Raw genomic sequence first — 26,858 nt, 5'->3', positions numbered from 1 at the left:
ACCTTCTCAACTATTGATGAAGAGACTGGGGAGGGGGGCCAGGGTTTTGGGAGGGCTGATAATCAGTTCTTTGGTTTTGGAGATGTTGAGGTGGAGATAGTTATTGTCGCACCATGTGCTGAAATGGGAGATGGCATGTCTGTAGGCAGCGAAGGAGTCGTTATTGTTCAGCAATGCAGTTTGTGAGGGACAATCACACATTTTGCCCCTTTGTCCCTGTCCTATACTTTAAGTAAACACATGCTTTATAAATGCAAACTAGATGAAATATTTTTTCAAATACATATCAGTAATTCCTAATAACCTGTACAAATATGAACCCTCTCTGTTCCAAATATTCTATTACAATTCCTGACTAAATACATTTCACAGATATTACAGTATATTTCAGTGCCTATTTATGCTGCTTTGTAGCATTAATTATGTATGTTTTAACCCATTTTCTGAAAATACTGTTTTCTTTCCATCACTGCTGGCCATTTTCCAAAGCATGCTGTACTGCTGACTTCTCAAAGTGATTTACCTTCAGTACCTGCCAAGCAGCCATGGGATTCAGTGAATCTGAGAACATTATGAAAACCATCTTACAGGCTGCTGAAAGATGTTTAAGATAAGTGATCCATCACTGTGAACATTGTGAACATTATATGTTTGACATGTTATATTATCACTGTGTAGTAAAAATCAATTTATTTCTAAAGTGTACATTAGCACATAAGGATATAAGGTGTGACACAAATGGAAGCAGATATGTCTACAGGCTGTCAGGAATGTTGGGAAAATACACAAAAAATGTAAAACACTGTGCTACGCTTTGGAAAATGGTGAGCAGTGATGTCCTGAAGTCATTAATGGGTAACAGCATGTATAAACTAACACATTCCCACTCCGACCTTGTCACATATCAACGTTTGGCTGTGGACTTTCCACGTCAACATATGACGTGCAAGGTACCCTGGGTGCGTTGGTCGTTGACATTCTGGGACATCGTGTCAACTTCAGCCTGTTACATGCAATGTATGTTTTCAATATACACTTCCGTTTTCACAGAAAATGTACAGTTTGCATACATTCTCTTTCAAAATAAATGCACTATGTCAGTACAACACCCCAAATTGACGTTTGTTTCCTTCAACAACAAATGCACGTGGTTATATTTTGCCAACAAACGCATGTGGTTGGGTTTATGCTACAAAAGCATGTGGTTGGGTGTAGAAAAAAGAACAGGGTTTGGCTTTACAATCATTGGTGAAGTGAACATCAGCTAACTGGGTGAAAGTGGGTGGTTGTTGGACCCATCCACCACCCTGCACCCCTGCCCAACTCGGACTTCAGCCACCTTAACTTTTGATGTTGTTCCACTGCCTTTACCCTTGATGCTGCCGGGTGCCGTAACAATAACCGCAACCAGCCAGTATGAAAGGACTTTTTGTTTTCATCTAAGTTTAATGCTGGAAGTCTGCGGAGACTTTGGAGTGAGACCGAGTTGTATAAACACAGGAATGGTCCTTTTAATTTAGGCCTACTATAACTGAAAATGAAACAGAGCATGAAACTTGCATTTCTGTCAACATATATTTTGAATTCTAATAATTTGCATCTGCTTTGATACAGTCGTGGTTTGGGTGTCATGGCGACATTTCTTACCACCTGGCACCACCTGGCACCATAGGAAAAGTTTTTGATACATTTGACTGTATTAGTTATACACAAAAACAATCAAACTCTAGACATAATGTAAATAACAAAGACATAAATAACTTCTCGTGTCATCAAGTAGTACCTGCTTTGAAATGAAAAAATTAACACATTTGTTATATTCTGAGCTCATCCAAAAGCTGTTTTTAAAGGTCCCATTTTATGCTCATTTTCAGGTTCATACACTGGGGTTTCTACTAGAACATGTTTACTGTTAAAAAACACAGTATTTTTCTCATACTATCTGCCTTAATACACCTGTATTCCCTCTCTGTCTGAAACGCTCCGTTTTAGCACCTGCCTTTTTAAGCCCCCCTCCCAGAAACCCAGTCTGCTCTGATTGGGCAGTTCTTCTGGGTCCTCCACATCTGTGCTCTCGGCGTCTCTGTACCGTCATTGCAGCCAGGGAATGGCTGTCATGGCAGAAGCGGCAACTTCTACCGAATGTTGTGACATCACAACTTCACTGAATTCCTGATGGCTCATTTTAAAGGCACAGTTGTTGTATATGGACTGTATGCTTTTTTCTATGGGACTTAGCGTTCAGAAAATGTCACAGTATTTATAGAGCACCTGTGCCTGCTTTATAACAAAATAGCCATGGAAATCTGACTTTTCCGATACGGGACTTTTAAATTATTTTCTAATATGTTGTTAGTAGTTAACAGCAAATCCGATGATATACAACTTGCTTTTCATATAATACATTTTGTTAGGTAATGATAGTAGCACTGTATGAATCCTAATTTAGCTATTTAAGGCTATTTCAGACCTGTTTTTCTCCATCCCTTTATTTAAAAGAAAAGACAAGTCTGCCAGTGTTTCCTTACTCAGACCGATAGCTTTACTATGTAAGTCTCTTTAGCTGTGTTGCTGTGTTTCAGTGGATCTGAATGCTGTAAAGGACAGAAGTAGAAGTGGAAATGGAGAAGAACAGCATATGATTGCATTTTTACAGATAGGAAGCAAATACAAAACCCCACAATGTCTGTAAAAATGTGATTCTGTTAACAATTTAACGGATGAAAACTGGCTCAGGGCTGCCTGCACGTTCACCACCTGTTCTGTCTGTGAAGCTCACCAAATAAAAGCTTAAACCACTAAATCCCATCAAACCCTGGGAGACTACTTAACATTACAAACTCAATAATTGCCAACATCTAGGTTAAGCTGATGATAGCATTACTCTTAGCCATTATTTTTTTTGACTTTCAGAGGGGGCCCATCTTAAAAGGCATGACATCGACCTCAATACACTGTATACCACTACCTACTAAAAAAGCATCAGTATATAAGGGCTCTCTCACACACAAACACATTCCCTTTAAAGTCTTGCCACATATTTCAAGGCTACTACTGAACAGAATCATTTTACTGAAGACAAGCCACTAGTATCACTACCATACCTCTTCACAAACAAAAACACAGAGTAACATATAAATAGAGAATATGCTGTCTAACAAAAAAATAAAGGTCTAAAGCTTTACGCATAGAACAAACAACATAACCATGACTTTGCAAGAGCTCTCTTGAGGCCCCAATTATTGAAATAATAATGCATTTTATTTGTAGGCCCTTTTCAAGGCACTGAAGGACACCTTAGAGGACACAGTTAAAAAACAAAACAAAAACACAAGCAGCGATGTATCCACAGATCATAAAGTCAAACAATTCAGTAATATACAATAATAACTTAATAACTACATAAAAATCGTATTTATAAAAATTAGGTATAAAATCATCATTGTATAGTCGTCATCAGTGTAAGTCTTGATATATGTATCACCATTAAATCAGACTGAATATGCGAGCTTGTTTTGTGAGGTTTGTTTTCAGATGGGGTTTGAATGTGAATAGTGTGGTGTTATGTAAAACTGTGTCACTGTCAGAGTGACATCACATGGACAAGGGTTCATAGGTGATCAGCTGGTGGGTGTGTCTTTCATGTGTGTACCTGTGGCGGAAATAAACCGGAGTTAAAAGACCAGTCACAGTAAAAAGAACCTAATCAACATGACATGGTGTCAGAAGTTCGGCTGCAGTGAGGGGAAGGAGGAAAAGAGAAAGTACTTTTGTGAACCAAGCATGGGATGAGAGACGACGGAGAAAGCATGGATGGCGAACAGTAGCCTCCAGCAGCAGCGGCAGCAGCACCTCCGCCAACCGCAACGTTCACAATAAATCCTCCCGATCCTTTTGACTTTTCATCTGTGTGGACTTGACCCCTCTTAATGATGCTGTGTGCAGGGAAAAGTACATTCTTCCCTCTTTGGACCAAACCCTTGGTATGCTGTCAGGGGCACAGATCTTCACCAAGATGGATGGTAATATGGGGTTTTGGCAGATTCCACTGGCTAGGGAGTCTGCAGTCCTCATGACATTCATCACCCCATTTGGCCGTTATTATTTTAACTGCCTGCCATTCAGCATTGCTTCTGCCCCAGAACATTTCCAAAACCGGATGGTGACAGAAGTCACACAGGGGCTGGAAGGTGTCGTTTGTCACATGAACGATGTCCTCATATCACTTGGTAAAAAGAACCTAATCAGCACGACAAACAGGGAGTCAATATTGCAAATGTCATGGGGGAGAGAGTTCCAAAGATGGGGGAGAGAACAGCTGAAGGCTCCAGAGCCCGTGGTAGTCAAGTGGGCAGATGGTGATGGGAGTTGGATTGCAGAAGAGGATCTAGTATAGGAGGGTGTGTAGATATGAAAGAGTTCAGACAGGTATGAAAAGGCTTGATTATGAAGGGCCTTAAAGGTGAAAAGCAGAATCTTAGTTTATGAAGACTTTTGAGAGGGAGACCAAAGAGGACAGAATTTCAATAATTAATATGAGATGTAACCAAAGAGTGAATGAGGACAGTGGTGCTGAGAGGAGTAAGTGACGGGTGAAGGCAATTAATATAACGTAGATGTAGACCAAGAAATGCGTCACCTGCAAAACCATTGTCTTCCCAGTGGTACAGCCACAAAAATAATGGACATAGCAACCGTGACATCACACGTTGGTTTGTGGACTCCCATTCTGAAATCATGAGTTCAGCATTTCAGCTGTCACCATCTTGGCTTCTCGGAGCCAGAAGTGACCATATTAGGGCAAGAGGAACGAAGGGTGGATCTGACTGAGAATGTGACACTCTCAGCAGAGAGCCTGTCACTCAGAGCTTCTCACCCTCAATCAACTTTAAGCCTTAAAAAAATGTAAACAGGTGAGTTATATAAAAAATCCTCTCCCCTATAGCTGTTATGAAGGGAAAAATTAGCTATAGAGACCAAAATCGTTTTTGGTACCAGGCTGTAAACATGTCTGTTTCTGCTATAAGGTTGGGCATTTTAACATGGAGGTCTATAGGGATTGACTGCCTTCTGGAGCCATCCTCAAGTGGCTAGTTTTAGGCACTTCTATGTTAGCTTCATTCTTCAGCCCCAGACGTTAATGCTTGGTGGGCCTGGCATGCAGTTTTCCCTTGCACCGCACACACAATATACTAGTTTTTCAGTTCTTGGACATGCAAAGAAGTTTAAACATTCTCAGCTTTTCAGTGCAAGCTGCACTGCTTGTCAGTATCACACTTGGTCCAGGGAGCCAAAGAAAATAAAGCAAGAGGCGGGAGCAGGTACTGTTTTGATGCTGGTAGATGTGGTAGGAACAGTGGAACAACAACAAATGATAAAGGTTGTCCCATCATTCAAATACTGTACTAATCAACAAACACATGCATGGAACTGGTGAGCAGCCAGGTGAATCTCTCATGCTGTTTCCTATGCCAATAAATAGGATGGATAGCTAGTGAGCTGTTGGACTTTGAGAGAGCCACATATGTGAGGGAGAAGGGAGAATTAAAAAATCATGATAGTTTTATGTAGGCCACTGCCTTTGAGAGACAGAGAGAGAGAGAGCACATGTAAGGGGGCATGTTATGTTCTTTTTTCCGACGCACTTTGGCTAGGCATTTTTAAAGTGGCCATGCCTGTAGTGATGCGTCTCAGTAGAATTGTAGCTAAGGTTATCTTGTGTGTAAAGTGTGCCTGAGGTACTACTGGAAAGCTCAGGTCTGTTGAAGAATGTAAATATTCATCCTCTGGGGATCGCAGATTTTCTAAGTAGATATCATGGCAAACTGCACATTCGGATTTTAATATTTTTTTGTACAAAGGAAGAAATTGTGGTGGTGGTGGTAAAGAAAAGGTCAAGGGGTCCCCAAAAACATTACAATCTATCCTCTGGGGGTCATGGATATTTAGAGCAAATTTAACAGATATATCTTGCTCAGATGAAAAGCTACTTCCATCATCAGGCCTCACATACATGCAGGAAAAAGCTAACATTGACTGGAACCTACCTGGACTACAGATTCTCCAGTGGTGGCATCCTCTGACACCACCGCAGTGTAGAGGTCACGGCTAAACATGGGTGCGTTGTCATTGACATCTGTCAGGTTTATGTTTACTGTTGTAATGGCACTCAGTGGTGGTGTGCCTCCATCACGAGCCTCCACTGTCAGGAAGTAGTCCCTGCAGGTCTCATAGTCCAGAGGCTGGGCAACTAAAATAGCACCTGAGCAAGGTGAGGAGAGAGAGTGTACAGAAGTATATGTTTGAATAAATGTTAAGAGTAGAATTTAAATCCAAACAGCATGTGGGGTGGGGGGGTGGGGGGGTTTATACTGTCGAATGAAAAACACATCATATATAATTTGATAACAAATCAAAAATTTTGCTCAGGTTCGGCCCACTTGCCATGCTGCTGTGTTGTGCTATGGCCTATTCAGGTGCTGGAATTCATTATTTGTGACAAGCCTGAACGCAAAACTCCATTGAGTACAGTGCCATGCTGCGGGTTTGGGCCGGGCTCAGTTATAATTGTCTCGGACTCGGGTCGGGGTTTGGTCGGGAAAATGCGGCCCGAGCCCCACTCTAGTTTGCTCACATGTGTGTGCGCACGTGTCTGAGTGTGTGTGTGTGTGTGTGTGTGTGTGTGTGTGTGTGTGTGTGTGTGTGTGCGCATCGGGCCAGGCGCGCTGCCAGACACTTTTCACCGGGCCACGTGCCTCAGTAAAGATGCGCTGTGCTCCTGTAAAAATTCCCAATCACATTTCATAAATAACCCTATTTTTTTTTTTCATTACTGAATATCCGTATTCATTCCTGAATATCCGTAGGGCTACGCTATGACTGATGTGTCAAGGAAGAATAGCATGGGCACAATTTCTTTCTACTTGAACCACGTAGTAGGGCCGGTGCCGCATATCAAACAGTGGAGAGGTTGCACTTGCAGGCGTTGGGTGCGTCTGTGCATATTCAGTGAATGGAACTCGCATGAAGCCTAGCGCGCGTCCGCACAAAATTGGAGTTGGAAGGCAAGCTGCTGCGGCCCCCGGTGCAAATTTATCAGCAGACCCACACATGTTGTCAAGTAAAGCCGAAGCGTAGTATATAATACCACTACACAGTGATGGATTACTGTCATCATGGACATAAGGAAATTCTTTTTGCAGAACAGAGGAGGCAGGGACAGGGAAGCAGCAAGGTGAGATGAGAATGAGGTGGAGGGAGGTAAGATCATCTGGTTTAAAGTCTAGTGGTTCAAACTTTTTGTCTGTTGTGTCGACGCTAAAAACATGAGTCTTGCAAATCGCGACCCCAAATTAAACTATGGCTAGTTTAGGTTCACTATAAGTCATTGACCGTTTTGCTGAGATGAAAAGCAGGCGGTACAGTTTGATGCTTAAAAATTAAACTTCTATAAATTGGACTAGGTGTGGGCTATGGGTGGGCTAGTTTAAAAAGCTACCCAATCAGGGGAATATCCTTTCAGACCATATCAGGTACTCTTAATTTTAGATTTTGACTTTCTTTGGTAATATTCCCTCTTGTCAAAGGATTTATTGATTGCATTTATTGTGCTATTGTGCTGTTTTGATTTGTAAGATTGTAAGACTGTGTAAATCACTTTTTTTGGTAATATTCCCTTTTGTGGAAGGCTTACTTGATTTTGTTTGGTGTGCTACAGAAGGAGGAATTGAAAGGTTCAATGGCTGGCTGTTTTTATTTGCTTACAGATATAGCTCTGTTAAACCTGTTGATATGTATGTACATATATATATATATATATATATATATATATATATATATGTTCATGTTCCTTCACTACCATGAACACACTGTAAAATATTTGACTAAATCCCACATACACCATCCTTATGCAACAAATTCTGACTAAACTACCAAATCTGGATTAATAAACCACTGAAGATAGTCCCCATCTCCCTATTTCATTGTTGAGGCCAAAAGGACATTTGTGCCAAATCTGAAGAAATTCCCTCAAGGTGTTCTCATGTGTGTCATTATGAGAGTGATGCAGGGGGTGGTGGACAGGAACATCTTATAATGTATATTAAGTGTCAATGAACTTAGGGATCACAAGTAGATGTAGTTACTCACCAGTCAGTGGGTGGATATGGAACTTCCCATGCTCGTTGCCTGATCGGATGCTGTAAGTAATCTCAGCATTGGTCCCGATGTCCTTGCTGGCTGCATAAACTCTCAGAACCTCGGTGCCCACTCCCACATCCTCCGGCACTGTCGCTAGCTGGTCACGGCGCTCAAACACAGGCGGGTTATCATTGATGTCCAGCACAGTGATAGTGACGTTGACCAATGAGGAGAGGGGAACTGGTGAACCCTGGTCAGATGCATGGACTGTTATCTGATAAGCAGGCTGGACCTCACGGTCGAGAACGCGTTCCAGGACCACAATGCCTGAGGACTTATCGATAGAGAATGAACCTCCTGCAGAGTCAGCCAGGGAGTAGACTACCATACGGCCCAGACCTGCTGCAAAGCCACAAGAGGAGTGTCAGATCAAGGTATCCTTATACAATGGTTCATATGATGCCACTGGTTCATATGATGCCAAATGATCTAATGGTGTTGTCCACTGTTTGCTCCTTCCAACTCCATGTAAGTTTTTGAAAAATAAATAATCTGACAGTAAGTCCAATAATTTTGTGATTGGCCAGCAGGTGTGTGGAGCTATGAAAGTAGTTCTTCACACAAATGTTTCTGTCACTTTTCAAGTGAAAAACCAAGTGTAACACCATGAATGTTTTTGAGGAACATATGTGTGCTCCATTGTCCCCATTTGTATACTTTAATTGAGTCAAGACTACAAAGACACATAGTTGTGATTTATTAAAGTTTCAATTAGCGCCATGTTTTTCTGTATTTTAGATATATATTTTCATTTATTTCCCCCTGTATTTTTTATCTCTTTGCTCATCTGATCTTTGTTTCCATTTTATACTACTTTTGAATTGTATTATCTTCATTTGTCTGTTGTTATTCTAAATGAATGCACCTTGGATTTTATGCATGAAGGATGAAGGATTTTTTTTTAAATAAAAGATAGTATAGTAGCATGTTAAGCATTACTTAAAGCAGTGGTAGCACAAGTAGTAGTAGCAGCAATACTAGTAGTAGTACTATCACCTTCATCAGGGTCTATGGCCTGGATGCGGGTGAGCAGGGCTTTGGTGGCGGTGTCTTCATAGACGCTGGCAGTGTACTGTGACAGGGTGAAGATGGGTGGGTTGTCATTCACATCAGTAACTGCCAGATGCACCTCAGCACGGCACCATCGCCCACCACCATCAGTTGCCTGAGCCACAAGCCAGTAGTAGGGTGTTGTCTCATGGTCAAGAATCACAGATGACTTGACCTCACCTGGAAAGTTTAGAGACAACTTCTGAAACATTGTGAGATGGAGCCATGCAAGGGCCATTAGAGTATGTCACTGAAATATCCACAGGAATGAATGCATGTCCAATATGATAAGCTGATGACCTGGCCCCATTTCACTGCTGCATTTCCCTCCATATTAGATTGATTTGTGTTGCAATTTATACAAGTTCAGTGAAAAAGGTGATGTATTAAGTGTTTTTTCAAGAGAAATGTATGTATGTTTTCAAAGCCATGCTGCTTCCATACCGGTGTCCGAGTCCATGCTGAAGTCCTGGGATCCAGGACCATGTAAGGAGTACTGGATCCAGGCACTGATGCCCACATCTGCATCCGTAGCTCCAACCCTCAGCAGCACACTGTTGACTGGGAGGTCCTCTGGAATAGAGGCAGTGTACACAGCCTGCAGACACACGTGTGCACACATACACAGCAAAGAAAAAAAGAATGAAATAACACCATGAAAAGACGGTGAAGCTTTGACAGTGTCATTATTTACCTTTAGCTGAGTCAAATGAGTCATATCTAAAACTACTTGCCATTTGCCACTGTCCTGAGCTCTTACTGTGGTTGCATCTGTCCTTTCAAAAGAGCAACACGCAGTTTTATTCCTCACCTGGTCACAGATAGGGCTGTTGTCATTGGTGTCTATCACTGTCACCTCCACCGTTGCCTGTGAAACAAAGAGTCCATCGCTAGCAGTGACATTGATGATGTAGAGATTGCGCTCCTCCCTGTCCAGTGGCCACTTCACATACATCTTCCATTCACCCTGAACCAGACCCAGAGCAAACACACCACGATAGTTCCCACCTGGACAACACACAAGCACACAGAGAGACAGGATCAGTAAAAAAAAACAAACATTTTAAACATGGCCTACATGGAGTTTGTGAATGTGAATTTTCACAGAGGTTGCATTTAGTCATAAGGTATAGGAAAAACAAAACCAAACGTCTGCAAAACATTACAATGTTAATGTCCACACACCATGAAATTCATTAGTCATTAGACATTTCAAATATCAACCTGATTTTCACTCTAACCAAAATTCAACATATGTCCAACAAGTCTAACATCTTTCTGACATCATATTGACATGCGGTGCCAGCTGGGGAGCGCTCCATTAAGAAGTGCTTCATTTGAGTGTAGAGGCGGGAAAATCACTTCGTCTTAAGTCTTGGCTATTAAGTGCTGAGTCCCAGGTGAAGACCGACAACACCCAAGTCAGGTCCAGGTCCTAAACTTTGTGTCTTCAGTCTTAAAGAAGTATTTTGTTGTGGGAGAGATGGTCTTTTCATTAAACATGACCATCTATGCAGTAGACAGATGCAAATGCTGTTAAATTGGTACTACCTGACCAGAGATAACAAAGAAAAACAGCTGTGGCATTCACTTTTGCTCAAGAGGTAGAAAACCAACATCTACCAGAGTGCACTGGACCGCACTGGACCGCACTCATCCAAATACAATATGGCTGTTACCAAACAGTCTTGTGTTACAGTTAAACAGTCAGCGTAAATATGTTTCTGAACACATTTGAGTGAGAAGGGTTTTACCATTAGATCTGAGTTTGGTCTGAGTATTGGTGGGGGGTGGCTCTCTCTCTTAATCTGCTTTTATACTCTTTGTGTATGTGGTGGTGGCAAGTATACAAAAATTAGGAAGTAGAATCTGTAGCTCGAACAACAGCCCCAGAGCCAGTGAAAATCTGTGGAATGACACAAAACGGGCAGGGGGATCTGGGTGCTGGCAGGATGGAAGGAAGTTTAACACCGTTCATTCACACCAATACACACATTGTTATGGTACAAAACTTGTTAAAAAATTGTGAAGTATCCCTTTTAACAAATCTTTATAGGTCTCCCCACATTTACTGGCATTTTAAATGTTTAAAATAAGAGTAACAGTATAGTAAATTAAAAGTGGATATTTATTACTTTTACATAAACCTGAAAACCTTAAAAATCAATCTTATCTGGTGTGTCTTGGTGTGCTATTTCTGTAACAGCTATTATTCAGCTCTGTAAGAGCTGAATGATTTGCATGTTTCCATCTGTTTTGCTAACTACAGAAAAGTCTTTATAACTGAATGTGATAATCTGAAGTTCATTTGTAGTCTTTCTGATGATTTGAACTAACACACCTTCACCTCCTTCTTTGCCCTAAGTGATGGGCTGTGGTCAGAACGATGTTGAAAGTTGATTTGCTGCGCACTTATTAATTTTTAATCTACGGAGTGGGGGAGGATATCACGTTATTCCATGTAAAATGGTTGTGATTAAAGTGAAACTGGAGTCATTGGTGTTCGGTGAAAGTCAACATAGATTTTTAAAAAAAAATTTTGTCATGTAATCACATTCATTTTAGTCTGACTCAGTTCATCCTTGAGTCCAAGCGGACATTTGGGCCAAATTTGAAGAAATTAAGGTGTTCTTGAGATAATGCCTTAATGAAAATGAGACTGACTGGGTCACAGTAACCTTGACGTTTGACCACCAAAATCAGGATCAGTTTATCCTTGAGTCCAGGTGGACATTTGTGCAAAATGTGTAGAAATTTCCTCAAGGTATTTTTGAGATATCGGATTCACAAGAATGAAACAGACATAGGCCCATATGTATGGACAACTCAACAATATAATGCCAAGTGCGGAGGCATGAAAAGATACCTCCACATAACAGAGTTGAGCTACTGCATTCTTTTTAATCAATAATCTCAGGGATTGGAAAGGATATCAGGTCATTCCACGTCAACAAACTATAATCCACGTAAAATTACGAGTCATTGGTGTTAAGTCAAAGTCAAGCTAGATTTTTTTAAATCTAATTTTTGTCACATTTGTTCTTAAGTAATGACATTCATTTTAGACTATTAATCATAAGCCTCCAGCCCACACCTCTGTTCTGTTATCCTATCCACAGTTACAGGTGAATTGGGGCAATTATAGCTTCACACAAAATATATATCAAGGTGCATAAATTTAGCATCAAGACAATTTCTTGACCCACTGCACACACGGAAATAACTGTTATGCAATTACCATAAGTGGCTCCTTTATGTGGGTAGTACAGGGAAATTAATGTTGCAGCGGTGGATAAAGGTTGGACCATAATACTGAGGATTTATGAGAGCACTGGGTGGCTGCTGACCCATTTAACTGGACTGTCATGTGGAGGAAGCACAATCCTCCACTTACAGATCTTCAGGCAGTTCTTTTCTCTCTCACAAACTGATGGGTGGAAGAAAGCCTTGCCTACAGTGTATACAGGGTGACAACAAATCACTGAAATGTGAATAAAATTACATTCCAGTATGTACATATATCCACCCACCCACCAACCCATCCACAACCACACACACACACACACACACACACTCAGTTATTTAAGGTTAAGGTAATGGAAAAACATGTTTATACATGTTAATACAGGCAGATCAGACTGGGATCTGTCCAAATAACTCTGGAGGTGATTTGGCCAGCACAATAATCAGATTTTAGCCAGGTGTACAGGCCCTGACACACCAAGCCAACGGTTGGCAGTCGGTCAGTGTTGGGCCATCAATGAATGTCTGTCGCCCTAGCTGGTGCGGTGCATCCCATAACGTTGCCCCTTGTCGGCCCCCATCGGCTTTTTTTTTTTTTTGTGGTGGATTCAGCATGTGGAATCAGCGTTGGTGATGGCAGAGCGCATCAGCTAAATTCAACAGGGGGTGAGAAAAAACCAACTTGTTCCATGAGGTAAGATTATTTTTCTTCAGCATAAATGTTTCCTGATGGTTTATGTTATTGTTCAGTAGCGCTTGGTAAATTTGCTCTGTTCTTTCAGATGTGTTGTTTATGTGCTAACTGGCCAACTAACAGATGACCGCCATATGCTTGTGTGGAGAGTTATTTCATTTCACCCGAGCGCAGAACGTACGTGCTAGTTGGCTGTAAGCTGTAGTCTTTACGGTGTGTTTATGTGCAACTTTTTGGCCGAGACCTAGTGCCATCAGGGGACACAGCAGGGAGCTTTCGTCCCCGCTAGTTCTCTGAAGTGGGTTTGGTTTTTGTGGGCCTTAAGACTACATTCACACCAAATCAGACATTGTGGTGAGCAGTTAGCTAAAAGGATGTGCTGGATGTGGAAGTGTCACTTAAATGGCCCATTTGTGGGGGAGTGGATTGTGGAGACTAACTATAGAAAGCCAGTCTCCACATCTCAGCAACTGAGTATTCGTCTGTTCATGTCGGCTTAAAAGATGTTTACTTTTAATTATCATTACTGTAGTATCTTTACTGCTACAAAAGACACATTGCAGCATGGTGGTGCAGTGGTTAGCACTGTCACCTCACAGCAAGAGGATTCCTGGTTCAGATCCAGGGTAGGGGGTTTGAACCCCGGGGTGAGTTTGCTCATACATGAACAAAATGAGTGGTCTTCTTACCCACAAGCTGTTACTACATACTTTATTGCTTTCACACATTCTAATATTTAATGATAGAAATAGACTGTAGTACTTATTCCTGTGGAATGCGGATGTCTTCCGTTCTGACTGACAGTTAAGTGACTGGCCACTGCAGAGTGATGTCTGGTTGTGTTTCTCTGAATGTTGATTCTATTTCAACATTTTGCAGCAGGCCACTGTGGTAATCGCCATATCCTGTGGCCCCCACCGCCACAGCACAGATACACTGCCAACATTCAGATGAATGGGAGGACTGGCATTTCTGCTGTAATGTCTGATTTGATGTGAATGCATCTTAAATGACTTGTGTATAGTATGACCATATTGGAAATGGGAAAAAATGGTGTCTACATTTAATTCTGTCCTCTTCCTTTCTTTATAAATGCATATTGGCGCCTGGATATGGAATTAATTAAAATAAACAAACAAACACATCAGCAGCATATATAATACTGTGAAAAGTAAGCAGGTAATTACAAAATTAAAATCTAGTATATCCCATTCTGTGAGGTTACATCAGTATCTCTACCAATGAACACAGAGACAATATTTTCACAGCAAGATTTTATGTTTTTAAATGTTCTCTTGATTTGCTTTGGCACTTTTATATTGAGTAATATCAAATGGTTTTCTCTTTGAAGTGAGAAAGGTCACATTTGTCAGTATTTTCAGCATCTCATTTTATTAGTTTTGCAGACATTTCTGTTATCTATTGCTTTTATGCTTTCTCTCCCTGCATTGTAGCAGCAGTTCATTCCTCCTCGCCTCCTTCATCTAAGCTGTCAGTTATAAGGTCGCATCACTCACATGTCTGTCATTCACTCCAGCTGTCTGGGTGATACTCATTACACTACAATTGGGGGAACAATTTCCTTCCTATTAAAAGTCCTCCACTAGTCCTCCATTAGCTCCCTATCTCCTGTTGGCATAGTTGTCCTCTGTCTTTGTCCCCTTGAAAGTAACTTCATTATTACATGTCATGTCAGTGAGCAGGCAGCAAATCAGCAAAGTCAGTCCTTTGATCACTGTCCACGTTATTAAATGCAATTTCAGCATTCACCTTGCTTTTCCTTCCTCTCCTTGTTATTTTGTGTCCCCCCCTTTGCCGTCAATAAACGTATTTGTGCCTTGAGCTTTTGTTTTGAAAAGGTTATGACAATAAACTCACACTGATTCCCCTGAGTAAACCATACAGTGGCTTTTTAGACTAGCACCAAGACTACCCTATGAATTTGAACAGCTATTCAAGAGGCAGAAGATGAAACTCATCGTGTTCACAGCAGCTTTCACCAGAGCAGTCTGTAAGTGAAAGTGTGATTTCATCAGTGCCTGTTTCTCAGTCAAACAGAATGCTGGCATGCATGGAGGCAACCATAGAAAAGTGTTGATTTATGTACTAAAGCCTGCCTTTAATTAGTGTCATTGCTAAATCAGCAGCATTCAGACTACTGTTATCCAAATATTTACTATTCCAATTCTGTATGTTTTTTGGTCAACTACTCCTCCAGTACATGTTGAGCTACAGAAAACATTCACATGTCAAAATGTTCTGCTTCCTAAAAACATGTGTGCTTGCATACTTAAAACACTGAGCTTTTTTCAACAATTTTTACAATTCAAATCAATGACTACCTTGGGGAACTGATGGCCGCCTGTTTGATACCTGTCTATGACTACTGCTGCTACTAATACTACTGTTGCTTCTAGTACTACTACCACTACTACTGATGTTTCTAGTACTACTACTGCTGCTGCTGCTACTCATGCTATTACTGACACTACTACTACTACTGCTTAAACTACTACTACTGCTGCTACTACTACCACTACACTACTACTGCCGCTTCAATCACTATACTACTACTACTGCTACTACTACTTCTTCTTCATCTTCTTTCGGCTGTTTGCTTTAGGGGTCGCCACAGTGAATCATCTGCCTCCAACTAACCCTATCTTCTGCATCCTCTTCTCTCACACCAACTGACTTCATGTCCTCGTTCATCCATAAATCTCCTCTTTGGTCTTCCTCTAGGCCTCTTGCCTGGCAGTTCCAACCTCAGCATCCTTCTACCGACATATTCACTATCACTCCTCTGAACATGTCCAAACCATCTCAGTCTGGCCTCTCTGACTTTATCTCCAAAACATCTAACATGAGCTGTCCCTCTGATGTACTCATTCCTGATCCCATCCATCCTCGTCACTCCCAAAGAGAACCTCAACATCTTCATCTCTGCTACCTCCAGCTCTGCCTCCTGTCTTTTCCTCAGTGCCACTGTCTCTAAACCAAACAACATCGCTGGTCTCACCACCGTCTTATACACCTTTCCTTTTAATCTTGCTGGTACTCTTCTATTACACATCACACCTGACACTTTTCTCCACCCGTTCCAGCCTGCTTGCACACGTTTCTTCACTTCTGCTCTGGGCTGCTGACCCTGAGTTCTTAAAATCCTCCACCTTCTTTATTTCTACTCCCTGTAACCTCACTGTTCAACTTGGGTCCTTCTCATTCACACACATGTATTCTGTCTTGCTACTGCTAACCTTCATTCCTCTCCTTTCCAGGGCATACCGCCACCTCTCTAGATTTTCCTTCACCTGCTCCCTGCCCTCACTACACATCACAATGTCATCTGCAAACATCATAGTCCATGGAGATTCCTGTCTAAACTCATCTGTCAACCTGCCCATCACCATAGCAAACAAGAAGGGACTCAGAGCTGATCCTTGATGCAGTCCCACTTCCACCTTAAACTCCTCTATCACATCTACAGCACACCTCACCACTGTCCTACAGCTCTCATACATGTCCTGCACCACTCTAACATACTTCTCTGCCACTCCAGACTTCCTCATACAATACCACATCTCCTCTCTCGGCACCCTGTGATATGCTTTCTCTAGATCTACAAAGACACAATGCAGTTCCCTCTGACCTTCTCTGTACTTCTCCATCAACATCTTCAAAGCAAATACGGCATCTGTAGTAATTTTTCTTGGCATGAAACCGTACTGCTGCTCACAGATGCTCACTTCTGCTCTAACTCTAGCTTCCACTACTCTTTACCATAGCTTCATTGTATGGCTCATCAACTTTATCCCTCTGTAGTTGCCACAACTCTGCATGTCTCCCTTCTTCTTAAAAATCGGCACCAGCACGCTTCTCCTCCATTCCTCAGATATCCTCTTGCTCTCTAAGACCTTGTTGAAAAACTTAGTCAAAAGCTCTACTGCCACCTCTCCTATACACTTCCATACCTCCACAGGTATATCATCAGGAACTACTGCCTTTCCACTCTTCAATGCCCTCCTCACATCATCCTTACTAATCTTTGCTTCTTCCTGCTCCACAATGGTCACCTCTTCTACTCTTTGTTCTTTCTCATTTTCCTCATTCATCAACTCTTGAAAAGTATTCTTTCCATCTTCCCATCACACTTGTGGCACCTTTAAATACATTCCCATCTCTATCCTTAATTACCTCAACCTGCTGCATGTCCTTCCCATCTCTATCTCTCTGCCTTGCCAACCTGTATAAATCAGTCTCTCCCTCCTTACTGTCCGACCTATCATACAAGTCGTCGTAGGACCTTTGTTTGGCCTTTGCCACCTCTACCTTCACCTTACGCTGAATCTCCCTTTACTCCTGTCTACTCTCTTCAGTCCTTTCAGTGTCCCACGTCTTCTTGGCTAACCTCTTTCTGTGTATACACTCCTGCACTTCCTTGTTCCACCACCAGGTCTCCTTATCTCCTTTTCTTCCAGATGACACACCAAATACTCTCCTACCTGTCTCTAATAATATTAGCTGTAGTTGTCCGGTCATTTGGGAGCATCTCCTGACCACCCAGAGCCTGTCTCAACTCCTTCCTGAAGACCACACAACCCTCTTCCTTTTTCAGCTTCCACCACTTTGTCCTCTGCTCTGCTTTTGTCCTCTTCATCTTCCTCACCACCAGAGTCATCCTACACACTACCATCCTATGCTTTCTGGCTACACTCTCACCTACCACAACTTTGCAGTCACTGATCCCCTTGAGATTACAGCGTCTATACAAGATGTAGTCCACCTGTGTGCCCCTACCTCCGCTCTTTTAAGTCATCCTATGTTCCTGCCTCTTCTGGAACAAAGTATTCACTACAGCCATTTCCATCCTTTTTGCAAAGTCTACCACCATCTGTCCTTCTGCGTTCCTACCCTGGATACCAAACCTGCCCATCACTTCCTAATCACCTTTGTTCCCTGCCCCGACATGTCCATTGAAGTCTGCACCAATCACCATTCTCTCACCTCTAGAGATATTCTGCATCACTTCATCTAACTCACTCCAGAATTTCTCTTTCTCTTCTAACTCACATTCTACCTGTGGGGCATAACCACTAACAACATTGAACATCACACCTTCAATTTCTAGCTTCAGTCTCGTCATCCTATCTGACACTCTTTTCACCTCCAAAACATTCCTAACAAACTCCTCCTTCAGGATAACTCCTACTCTATTTCTATTCCCATCCACACCATGATAAAACAGCTTGAACCCTGCTCCCAAACTTCTAGCCTTGCTACCTTCCCACCTAGTCTCCTGAACACACAGTATATCCACCTTCCTCCTCTGCATCATGTCAGCCAGCTCTCTAGATTTTCCTGCCATAGTCCCAACATTCAAAGTCCCTACTCTCAGTTCTAGACTCTCGCCTTTCCTCTTCTCTCTCTGTCTACGGACAAGCCTTCCTCCTCTCCTTTTACGACTACTACTACTACTACTAATATACTACTACTGCCACTTCTTCTGCTACTTGTAAACTACTACAACCACTGTTACTCCTGCTGCTACTACTACTACTAGTACTACTACTACTACTACTACTACTACTACTACTACTGTCCCTTCTATAGCTATACTACTGCTACTACTAATTTACTACTACTACTACTACTACTACTACTACAACTAATACTACTACACTACTACTGTTGCTTCTACCACTATACTACTACTACTACTACTACTACTACTATTGCTTCTGTTCCTACTACTACTACTACTACTACTACTACTAAACTATTACTACTACTGCTACTGCCGCTACTACTATACTTCTACGGCTGCTTTTTCCACTATATTACTACTACTACTATCACTACTACTAGTACTACTCAACCACTACTACTGCTACTACTACACCCGTTCTGCTACTTACTACCACTGTGTTTAGTAGCATTTTTGAATCATCACTTTTTCAAAGTAACATTTCATCTGTCTCATGGTTTAGACTTCTCTGTCTCTTCAGATAATCAGACCACTCCTTAGATAGAGTGGCTGCACTTCACTCAGACTAATTCAAGTGTTTTCACTCAGTGTTTTACCTGACCCTTACCTCAGTGATTTTTCTTCGTGGAAAAAGGCCAGATTTAGATGTATTTTACAAGTATTCCAAGCCATATTACTGAATGTGTACGTGTACTTGTTCCTTCGAAGTTAGGACCCATAGATTTATAATAATAGCTAGACACCAGATGCCATGATGGTGCCTATTCATTCCAATTGAGTACGTATGTACATACGCCCAAACATGTTTCTAGCTTCTGGGTTTATCTCTGTGGTATGAGGTCCACTGAGTATATACAGTAGTGTTTCTCCTGCTGACTCTACATGTGATTTCCTGCTTGGCCCATAGACTTTACATTGTAATGATGAGTTCTGAATCACTTTTTTTTTTAGTTTTACAAATATAAAACCTCATTTGATTAAAAAAAAAATCATAATAGACAGAGACATGGGTCACAGGGGATTTTTTTGCTCTCTACAGAAAATGCAATTTCTAGTAGGGATGCACCGAAATGAAAATTTGTGGCTGAAGCCGAAGCAAAATAAAATTAAACGCTTGGCCGAATACCAAGTACCGAACACTGTTGTTTAGTTTTTCATTCGTTTTTGCAGATGAACACCCTCCAGATTAGTGTTGTCATGGTACCAAAATTTGGACCCATGGTACGATACCAGTGAAAGTGTCACGGTTCTGAGTAGTATCACGATACCACAGCAAAAATGAGGCAGATGTGCCTTTTGTCATTTATAAAAAGAAAAATCACTTTTCTAATACATCACTGATATTTCAATGGAATAAATTACTTATTGACTTATTCATACTTCAAAAACGGCATAAAAAAATCAAAAAATATGATAATCTAACCGCAAATGTTGGAGGAACTCCAGCAGCCTTCCTTCTTCCCCGTGTGACATGGTTATGGGCGGTTTTCCAAGCCACTGTCGGCACAGTCCCACTGTCGGCAGCGTGGAAATAAGTCAAAGTGTGGAGGAGATCGACCGGGTGGATCTCCGGGGAAGCCTGCTCCGTTCTCCCCGTAGTTCAAATAATTTCAACTCTGAGCGCAGCGCTCAGGCGGAAAATCAGAGCGGTGTGCGACGCCAAGGGTAGCGGTACCGCTTTGTCAAGCGTTGCTGCCCTCTCCATAGACAAACAATGGGACAGCCAGCGCAAAGTGGTTTTACAGCTGATCATGTGTAGAGGCCTTAGGGACTGTTTGCCACGGTACTGCTGCTGGGCAGGGTGGAAATAAAGCCCTTTTCACACAGAGCGCGCAAAGCGCAGACCTCCGCCGACAAACCCATTCATTGTGTATGTACTACCGCAGGGCAAGAGTGCACCGCTCTGCCGGCGAGTTGAGCGGCGCGCGAGTGTTTGCGTGCCGTCAGCCTGCGCTCGAATTGAAATTTTTTTAATTTCACCACAACGCGCTGTGACGACACCTCGGCGCTGCGCATCCAATAGCAGAGAAGAGCCTGAAGTAGACCCGGAAGCGGTCACCATGGAGCTGTAGCTCCTGAACGAGCCTGCACTCCAAATCCTGTCCTCTGCGCCCTACCCCGCGGTGGGCGCCGCGAAAGCTCTGTGTGAAAGAGGTTTCAAGTCCTGCAGAGTTTCAGAGGACCTGGAGAATGTTTTAGGATAGTAATAACATTATATAAGATAATCATATTGCAAAGATAATATATATAAGATAATAACATTAAAGACAAAATTAAATTGCAATAGGCCTACTTTTTCAAAACTTGATGATTTTACCTTTCTGTACATTTTGTATACAAATTCATTAAATAATTTTGCTTGTAAATGTCTATTTGCATCACGTTTATTACGGAAAACACATTATTTGATCAATTTACATTGTGCCCCTAAATTTCTTTGTGCGCTCCTTACTTTTTCAAATTAGGAGCACATGTGCTCCTTGGGAAAAAAGTTAGCGTCAAGCCCTGTGCTGGCTGAAATCTGTACTCGCACAGCGTGCTCCTGAATGATTTCTTTTGCTCGCACAAAACTATTTTTAGTTGCAAATGTGAGTAAAATGCTCGCACCGTAGAGCTCTGTGGTGGAAAACAAATCACTGTAGCATATATAAACAAAAATAAATTAATAATAACTTTCACTGCTTAAGGATGCTCAATAGCTCAGCTAATACCTGAAATGTCACTGGATACAAACCACTGCAGCGGCATATCGAGTGCCAGGTGGCCAGCGCGCCGTTATTGGACGGCGCATGGACACTCACCCTCTTGCGATTGGACTTTGAACTTATCCCACAGTAGTGGTACCTGAGGTACCATAGTACTATGGTACTCAAACATTATGGTATCATATGTACGATGGTGTTTTCGTACCGCGGTCTACCATTGGTACCAGTATACCCTGCAACACAACTCTAGATAGTTCAGTATTACATTCTTTGCAAACCACTTTTCTTCTATCACTCTCCAACACTTTGAAATATCGGCACACTGCCGACATTTTAATCCATCCGTCACAGCACGCTGTTTAATTGCATCATCAAAACACGCCGCTATTATTCAGCCTTGCTTTTCACTTATTCCACCGAATGTGTGTTTTTTTGCAATATTCGGCCGAATATATTTGGTTACCCAATATTCGGTGCATCCCTAATTTCTAGTTTAGTGTACAACTTCTCCCCTCATGTTTATTCATGTATGTAGCAATGGTTAGGACTCAGAGTTATGGAATACTTTTAAGTCTGATGACTATTGTATCTTGAGCAAACCACTGGACAAGACAGAGATACACACAATGGTTTTCAGCCATCTGTAATTGCAGGCAGATAGGCCACAATACACAGCCCAGTATCCATAGGAATTCAGTCCATATTAGACAGTTCTGCACCTCATGATTTATATAACCAACACCAAAGTTCAGTACTAATGCAGTAAATTGTGTGCTCTCCATGTAGCAAAGCAAAAATTAAGGGTGTTGAGATCAGGGTGGATGATGAGCATGTGGGTGTCATATTTTTCATGTAGTACACCAGGGGTTACATCCCATTAAACACCTGCAATTTCCATTCACCTTGTCATCAATAGCTATGACCTGTCCCTAACCATAACCAACTGTTTTAGTTGCCCACCCTAAACCATTTCTTAACTATAGTTTATATGACATAATGACAATACTTCTCTAAAACTATACCATAAAGTATATGAAGTTGTCATACACAGATATTGTGGGAAGCAAAACCTATAAAAACATTGGCATTGCATAAAAAAAATTAATTGGACATGATCCAGGGTTTTGTAGAATTGTCTAATAGTAACGTTCTTGTCTGCCGATACAATTGTAATGTCATATACAGTGGTACTCACCAGTGATATGGTAGCTGACTTGACGGTTAACAGCAGAGCTGTCATCATCTCTTGTGTTCAACACAGCCACTACCTCGCCTGGCGGGTCACTCTCCTGAACTGAACCAAAGTAGTGTTGTTCCAAGAACCTGGGCGGGTTGTCATTAATGTCTGACACTGCTACAGTCACAGTGGTGGTACTGGAAAGAGACAGGGTCTCCCCAAGGTCTGAGGCTACCACTGTGAATGTGTAGGATGGATTGGTCTCATGGTCCAGGTCCTTACATGTGGAGATCCAGCCTGTGTTGCTGTCAATGCTAAAGGTGCCAACTGACATGTCTGAATCCCCTTCTGACTGGATTAATGCCCCAAGACTGTATGTTACCTGGCCATTGGCCCCTGAGTCTGGGTCTAGTGCTTGGACTTGAATGATTCTGGTTCCAACTGGCATGCCTTCCATAACTGTGGCCTCATAAGAGTCGGCCTCAAATGCTGGTTTGTTGTCATTTAGATCCAACACTTTGACTTCAACTTCAACAGAGGTCACAGAATCCAGCTTAGCCTGTTTTATAGTGGTAGTGACTTTGAAATGGTATGCTTTTATCACATCATGGTCCAAGGGCTTATCAAGCTTGATCACACCTGTATCCTTTTCCACCACAAACACCCCATCTTGGTTGTTTTCTCCAGTCTCTCCGTTGACCAGAGCAAAGGTAGCAGAGAGCGAGGCATATCCAGGAAAAGTGTTGAGGCGCACTGTCCCTATGGCTGAACCTATGGGGGTGTCCTCTGGCAAGCTAAATAAGTATTGATGTTGGCTAAATGAAGGAATGAAGGCATCTGGGGAAAGAACATGGATGTAGACAGACACTAGAGAGTGCCGGACTGGATTTCCTCCATCCACAGCCTTCACAAAAAACGATAATACAGAGTTCCTCAAGTGGCTAAAGCTGCCTTTAGTCACCATCCAACCATTGTCTGGGTCTATCTCCAAAATGTCCACCACAGGAACATGTGCCTCACTGTAGAGTGAATATGTCACTTTTGCATTACTGCCATCATCAGGATCATAAGCCTGAATCTGTGTCACCAAAAAACCTTTAGCCACATCAGATTTGACTGAAGCTCGGTACTCTGTAGCACGGAAGCGAGGTACATTATCATTATCATCCAACAGAGTAACTTGTGCTGTACAGTAAGAAACACGTCCACCTGAGTCATGGGCTGCCACTGTTAGAATGATGTCCTTATTGGCCGGGTCCTCACGATCAAGCTTTTCCACAGTGGTGATTTGACCATTTGCATCAATGCTAAATTGGTCCTTTCCCACATCATTAACAAAAGAATAAGTGATGTGTCCGAACATTCCAGGATCTGCATCTGTTGCCTTCACCTGAGATAAAAATAAATAAATAAATGTGTAAGTCAATACAGATATCCATAGTGTATACTCACAATATGGTATCAATTTTATTTCTGGGAAATTATACATCAGAAAAAAAATCAATTGATTTCAATAGCACTTACTTGTATAACTTTGGTTCCGACAGCAGAATTCTCTCTTAACTCTGCCTCATACATATTCTGTCCAAACACTGGACTGTACAGGTTGGCCCCCAACACCTTAACATGAACTTGTGCAGTGCTGGTGAACACCCCGTCAGATACAGAAACATTGAGGCTATAGGTAGGCTCCATTCTTTGCTTACGGTGGCTGGACAATGTGATAATTCCTGTCTTTTTGTCCATCACAAAGTTCATTCTTTCATTCCCTGACAAAATGCTGTATTCCATCTTGTCAAAATCCGAGCTGTCAGCATCTGAGGCCTGTACACAGGTTACAAAGTGACCCCTAGGTGCTAACTCATTCACATATGCCTCATAGAGTAGCTGATTGAAAACTGGAGGATTGTCGTTCATGTCATTCACCACAACTATGACTGATACTTCATTACTCAATGGTGGGAAGCCATTATCAGTGGCCCTGACAATGAAGTCATACTCCTGGACAAGTTCATGGTCTAGCATACGTGCTGTCAGGATTAATCCACTGCTGCTATCAATGTGAAAGTAGTCTGTGCTGTTATGCACATCTGAGAAAATTTGGTAACGAACAACATTGTTCTTCTCTGAGTCTTTGTCAGTGGCAATAACTTGAAGTGCTGGAGTTCCAATCATGGCTGTTTCAGACAAAACAACCCTGTAAGACATTTTCTGGAAGATAGGTGGGTTATCATTTACATCCTGGATAACCACATCTACATCAACCTCAGCACGGGCACCAGTCAGATAGTCTGTGGCTCTGATGGTCAGGTGGTAAGATGATGCTGCTTCATAGTCCAAAGAGTGGATTACACTTATGACCCCAGTATCAAAACCAATGTCAAACTGAAGAGACGGGTCTCCATCAACAATAGTGTAAATGATATTTTGACCTTCAGGACTAGTGGCATTTATGCCAAGGATAGGTGTGTGCACAGCCACATCCTCATTCACAGAAACAGAATAAAATGATTTGTCAAAGACAGGCATGGCTTTGTTGACCACTGTGATAGGGAACTCTATATTAGATGAGAGAGGTGGATAACCACCATCTCTTGCATATATCACCATCTGGTATTCCACATTGGACAAGTCAGACTCAAAAGCCCTTTTAAGGCTGAGACCACCTGTCTGCCGGTTGATCTCAAAGTGACCATGGTCGTCCTTGAGATAGTAAGATACCTCTCCATTAATCCCTTTGTCACCATCTACTGCCATGACCCTGAAAATGGGTGATCCTGGCTCAGCTTCTACTTGAACAGCTGCATAATAAGGAAGTCCAACAAACACAGGGGCATTATCATTTATGTCTTCGACTTGGACTCTAACCATAACTCTGGCCACGTGCAGACGGTCATGCTCCCTTCTCACCTCAACAACCAGTTCATAGAACTCTTGCTCTTCACGGTCAAACGGTATACCTGTGGTTTGGATTACGCCAGAAGTTGGACGGATTCTGAAGCGTGTGCCAGCATTCAACAGGGTGTACTTCAGTGGTTCATTGAGACGGTTTCCCACAGCATTGACCACAGCCACTTTGGTGATATTTGATACATTCTCTTGAATAGATGAAGAATAAAGGCTATGAGTGAAGCTGAGACCAGAGTCCAGAGCCTCTCGGACAAGAATGGTCACCAAAGCTGTGCTGGAGAATTTCCCATCTGAAACTTTGACACTAAAGCGGAAACGTTCTTTGGAGAAGTTGTTGTGTTTAACTGTGATGACTCCACTGGAAGGTTTGATGGCAAAGTGCTCCAGCACTCCATCAGTCAGAGAGTAGGTGAGCTCTGTAGTGGCATCTTTGTCAGGGTCTGTGGCTAAAACCTGCAAAGTCTCTACTCCCACATAGGTGGGGAGTAACAAAACTGTTTCATAGGCATTCTGGGTGAAGCGAGGTGGTGAATCATTTGTGTCAATCACTTGTATTGTGACCTCAGTTGGACTGTCTGCTGTTAGCTGTGGCCTGCCATTGTCCCTCACATGAACATGGAAGTGGAAGGTGGCAAATGTCTCATGGTCTAGATTAGCAATGGTTCTGATAGAGCCAGTTCCTGAGTCTACAGTGAAGAACATTTTTGCAGTGTCCTCAACTATCTGGTAAACCAATAGAGCATTTTGGTTGCGGTCAGCATCAGTGGCCTTGATTACCAGAGGTGAATCATCTGAGTTCAAGACCACACTGTTGACTGGTGCTGCCTCGCTGATGCTGCCATGATAGTGTAGCTGCTGAAAAACTGGTGGGTTATCATTCTCATCCACTACCTGGATTAACAGAGTAGCATTGGAGGCCATGCCAGCCATGTTGGCAGCCTGGACTATCAAGGTGTACGATGCTGTCATCTCATAGTCTAAAGGCTTTTGAGTAGTAATCACTCCACTGTACTGATTTATCTGAAAAACACGCTCTGTGTTGCCGTGCTTGATGTCATAAGTGAGGGTGGACTGGCTAACTGCACTGACTGTGGTGACGGAGGTCCCAATAACAGCGTTCTCTGCGATTTCAGCCTGGTACTCAGGCTGAGGGAACTTTGGGCCAGCGTTGTCAGAGAGGGTGACCGCAATTCGCACTACAGTGGTGGTGGACAGTGGAGGGGAGCCATTGTCAGTGACTCTGACAGTGAGAACATAATGTCCTATGCTTGACAAGTCCAGGTCACGTGCAACAGTGATGATACCCAAAACTGGCTCAATATGGAATGCATTTCCAGTGTTCCCTGTTGAAAAATCAAAAAACATTGTTATTAATTGGGTAGTTATTTTAAGGGC

The 26,858-nt window shown here is 42.2% G+C and overlaps 1 protein-coding gene across 9 annotated transcripts in view; it reads right to left on the bottom strand.

The window, feature by feature from the left end:
- The window catches only part of LOC117259695 (protocadherin Fat 3), a 391,086-nt gene that overhangs the window by 53,018 nt on the left and 311,210 nt on the right, over positions 1 to 26,858 (bottom strand). For 5 of the 9 annotated variants that reach the window (XM_033631307.2, XM_033631315.2, XM_033631309.2 and 2 more), the window contains 7 exons: positions 24,078 to 26,806; positions 22,572 to 23,943; positions 10,061 to 10,257; positions 9,694 to 9,847; positions 9,196 to 9,429; positions 8,149 to 8,541; positions 6,048 to 6,262 (listed from right to left, as the gene is read on the bottom strand). In XM_033631307.2, coding sequence (XP_033487198.2) covers positions 6,048 to 6,262; positions 8,149 to 8,541; positions 9,196 to 9,429; positions 9,694 to 9,847; positions 10,061 to 10,257; positions 22,572 to 23,943; positions 24,078 to 26,806 — 5,294 coding nt within the window. The remainder of the gene's footprint in view (positions 1 to 6,047; positions 6,263 to 8,148; positions 8,542 to 9,195; positions 9,430 to 9,693; positions 9,848 to 10,060; positions 10,258 to 22,571; positions 23,944 to 24,077; positions 26,807 to 26,858) is intronic. The other 4 variants (XM_033631310.2, XM_033631312.2, XM_033631314.2 and 1 more) reach the window with 1 other exon arrangement.

This window comes from Epinephelus lanceolatus, chromosome 4 (assembly GCF_041903045.1).
Source record: "Epinephelus lanceolatus isolate andai-2023 chromosome 4, ASM4190304v1, whole genome shotgun sequence".
NCBI lineage: Eukaryota > Metazoa > Chordata > Actinopteri > Perciformes > Serranidae > Epinephelus > Epinephelus lanceolatus.
Note: the sequence above shows the minus strand (reverse complement) of the source record. Positions and strands in the feature narration are given on the sequence as shown.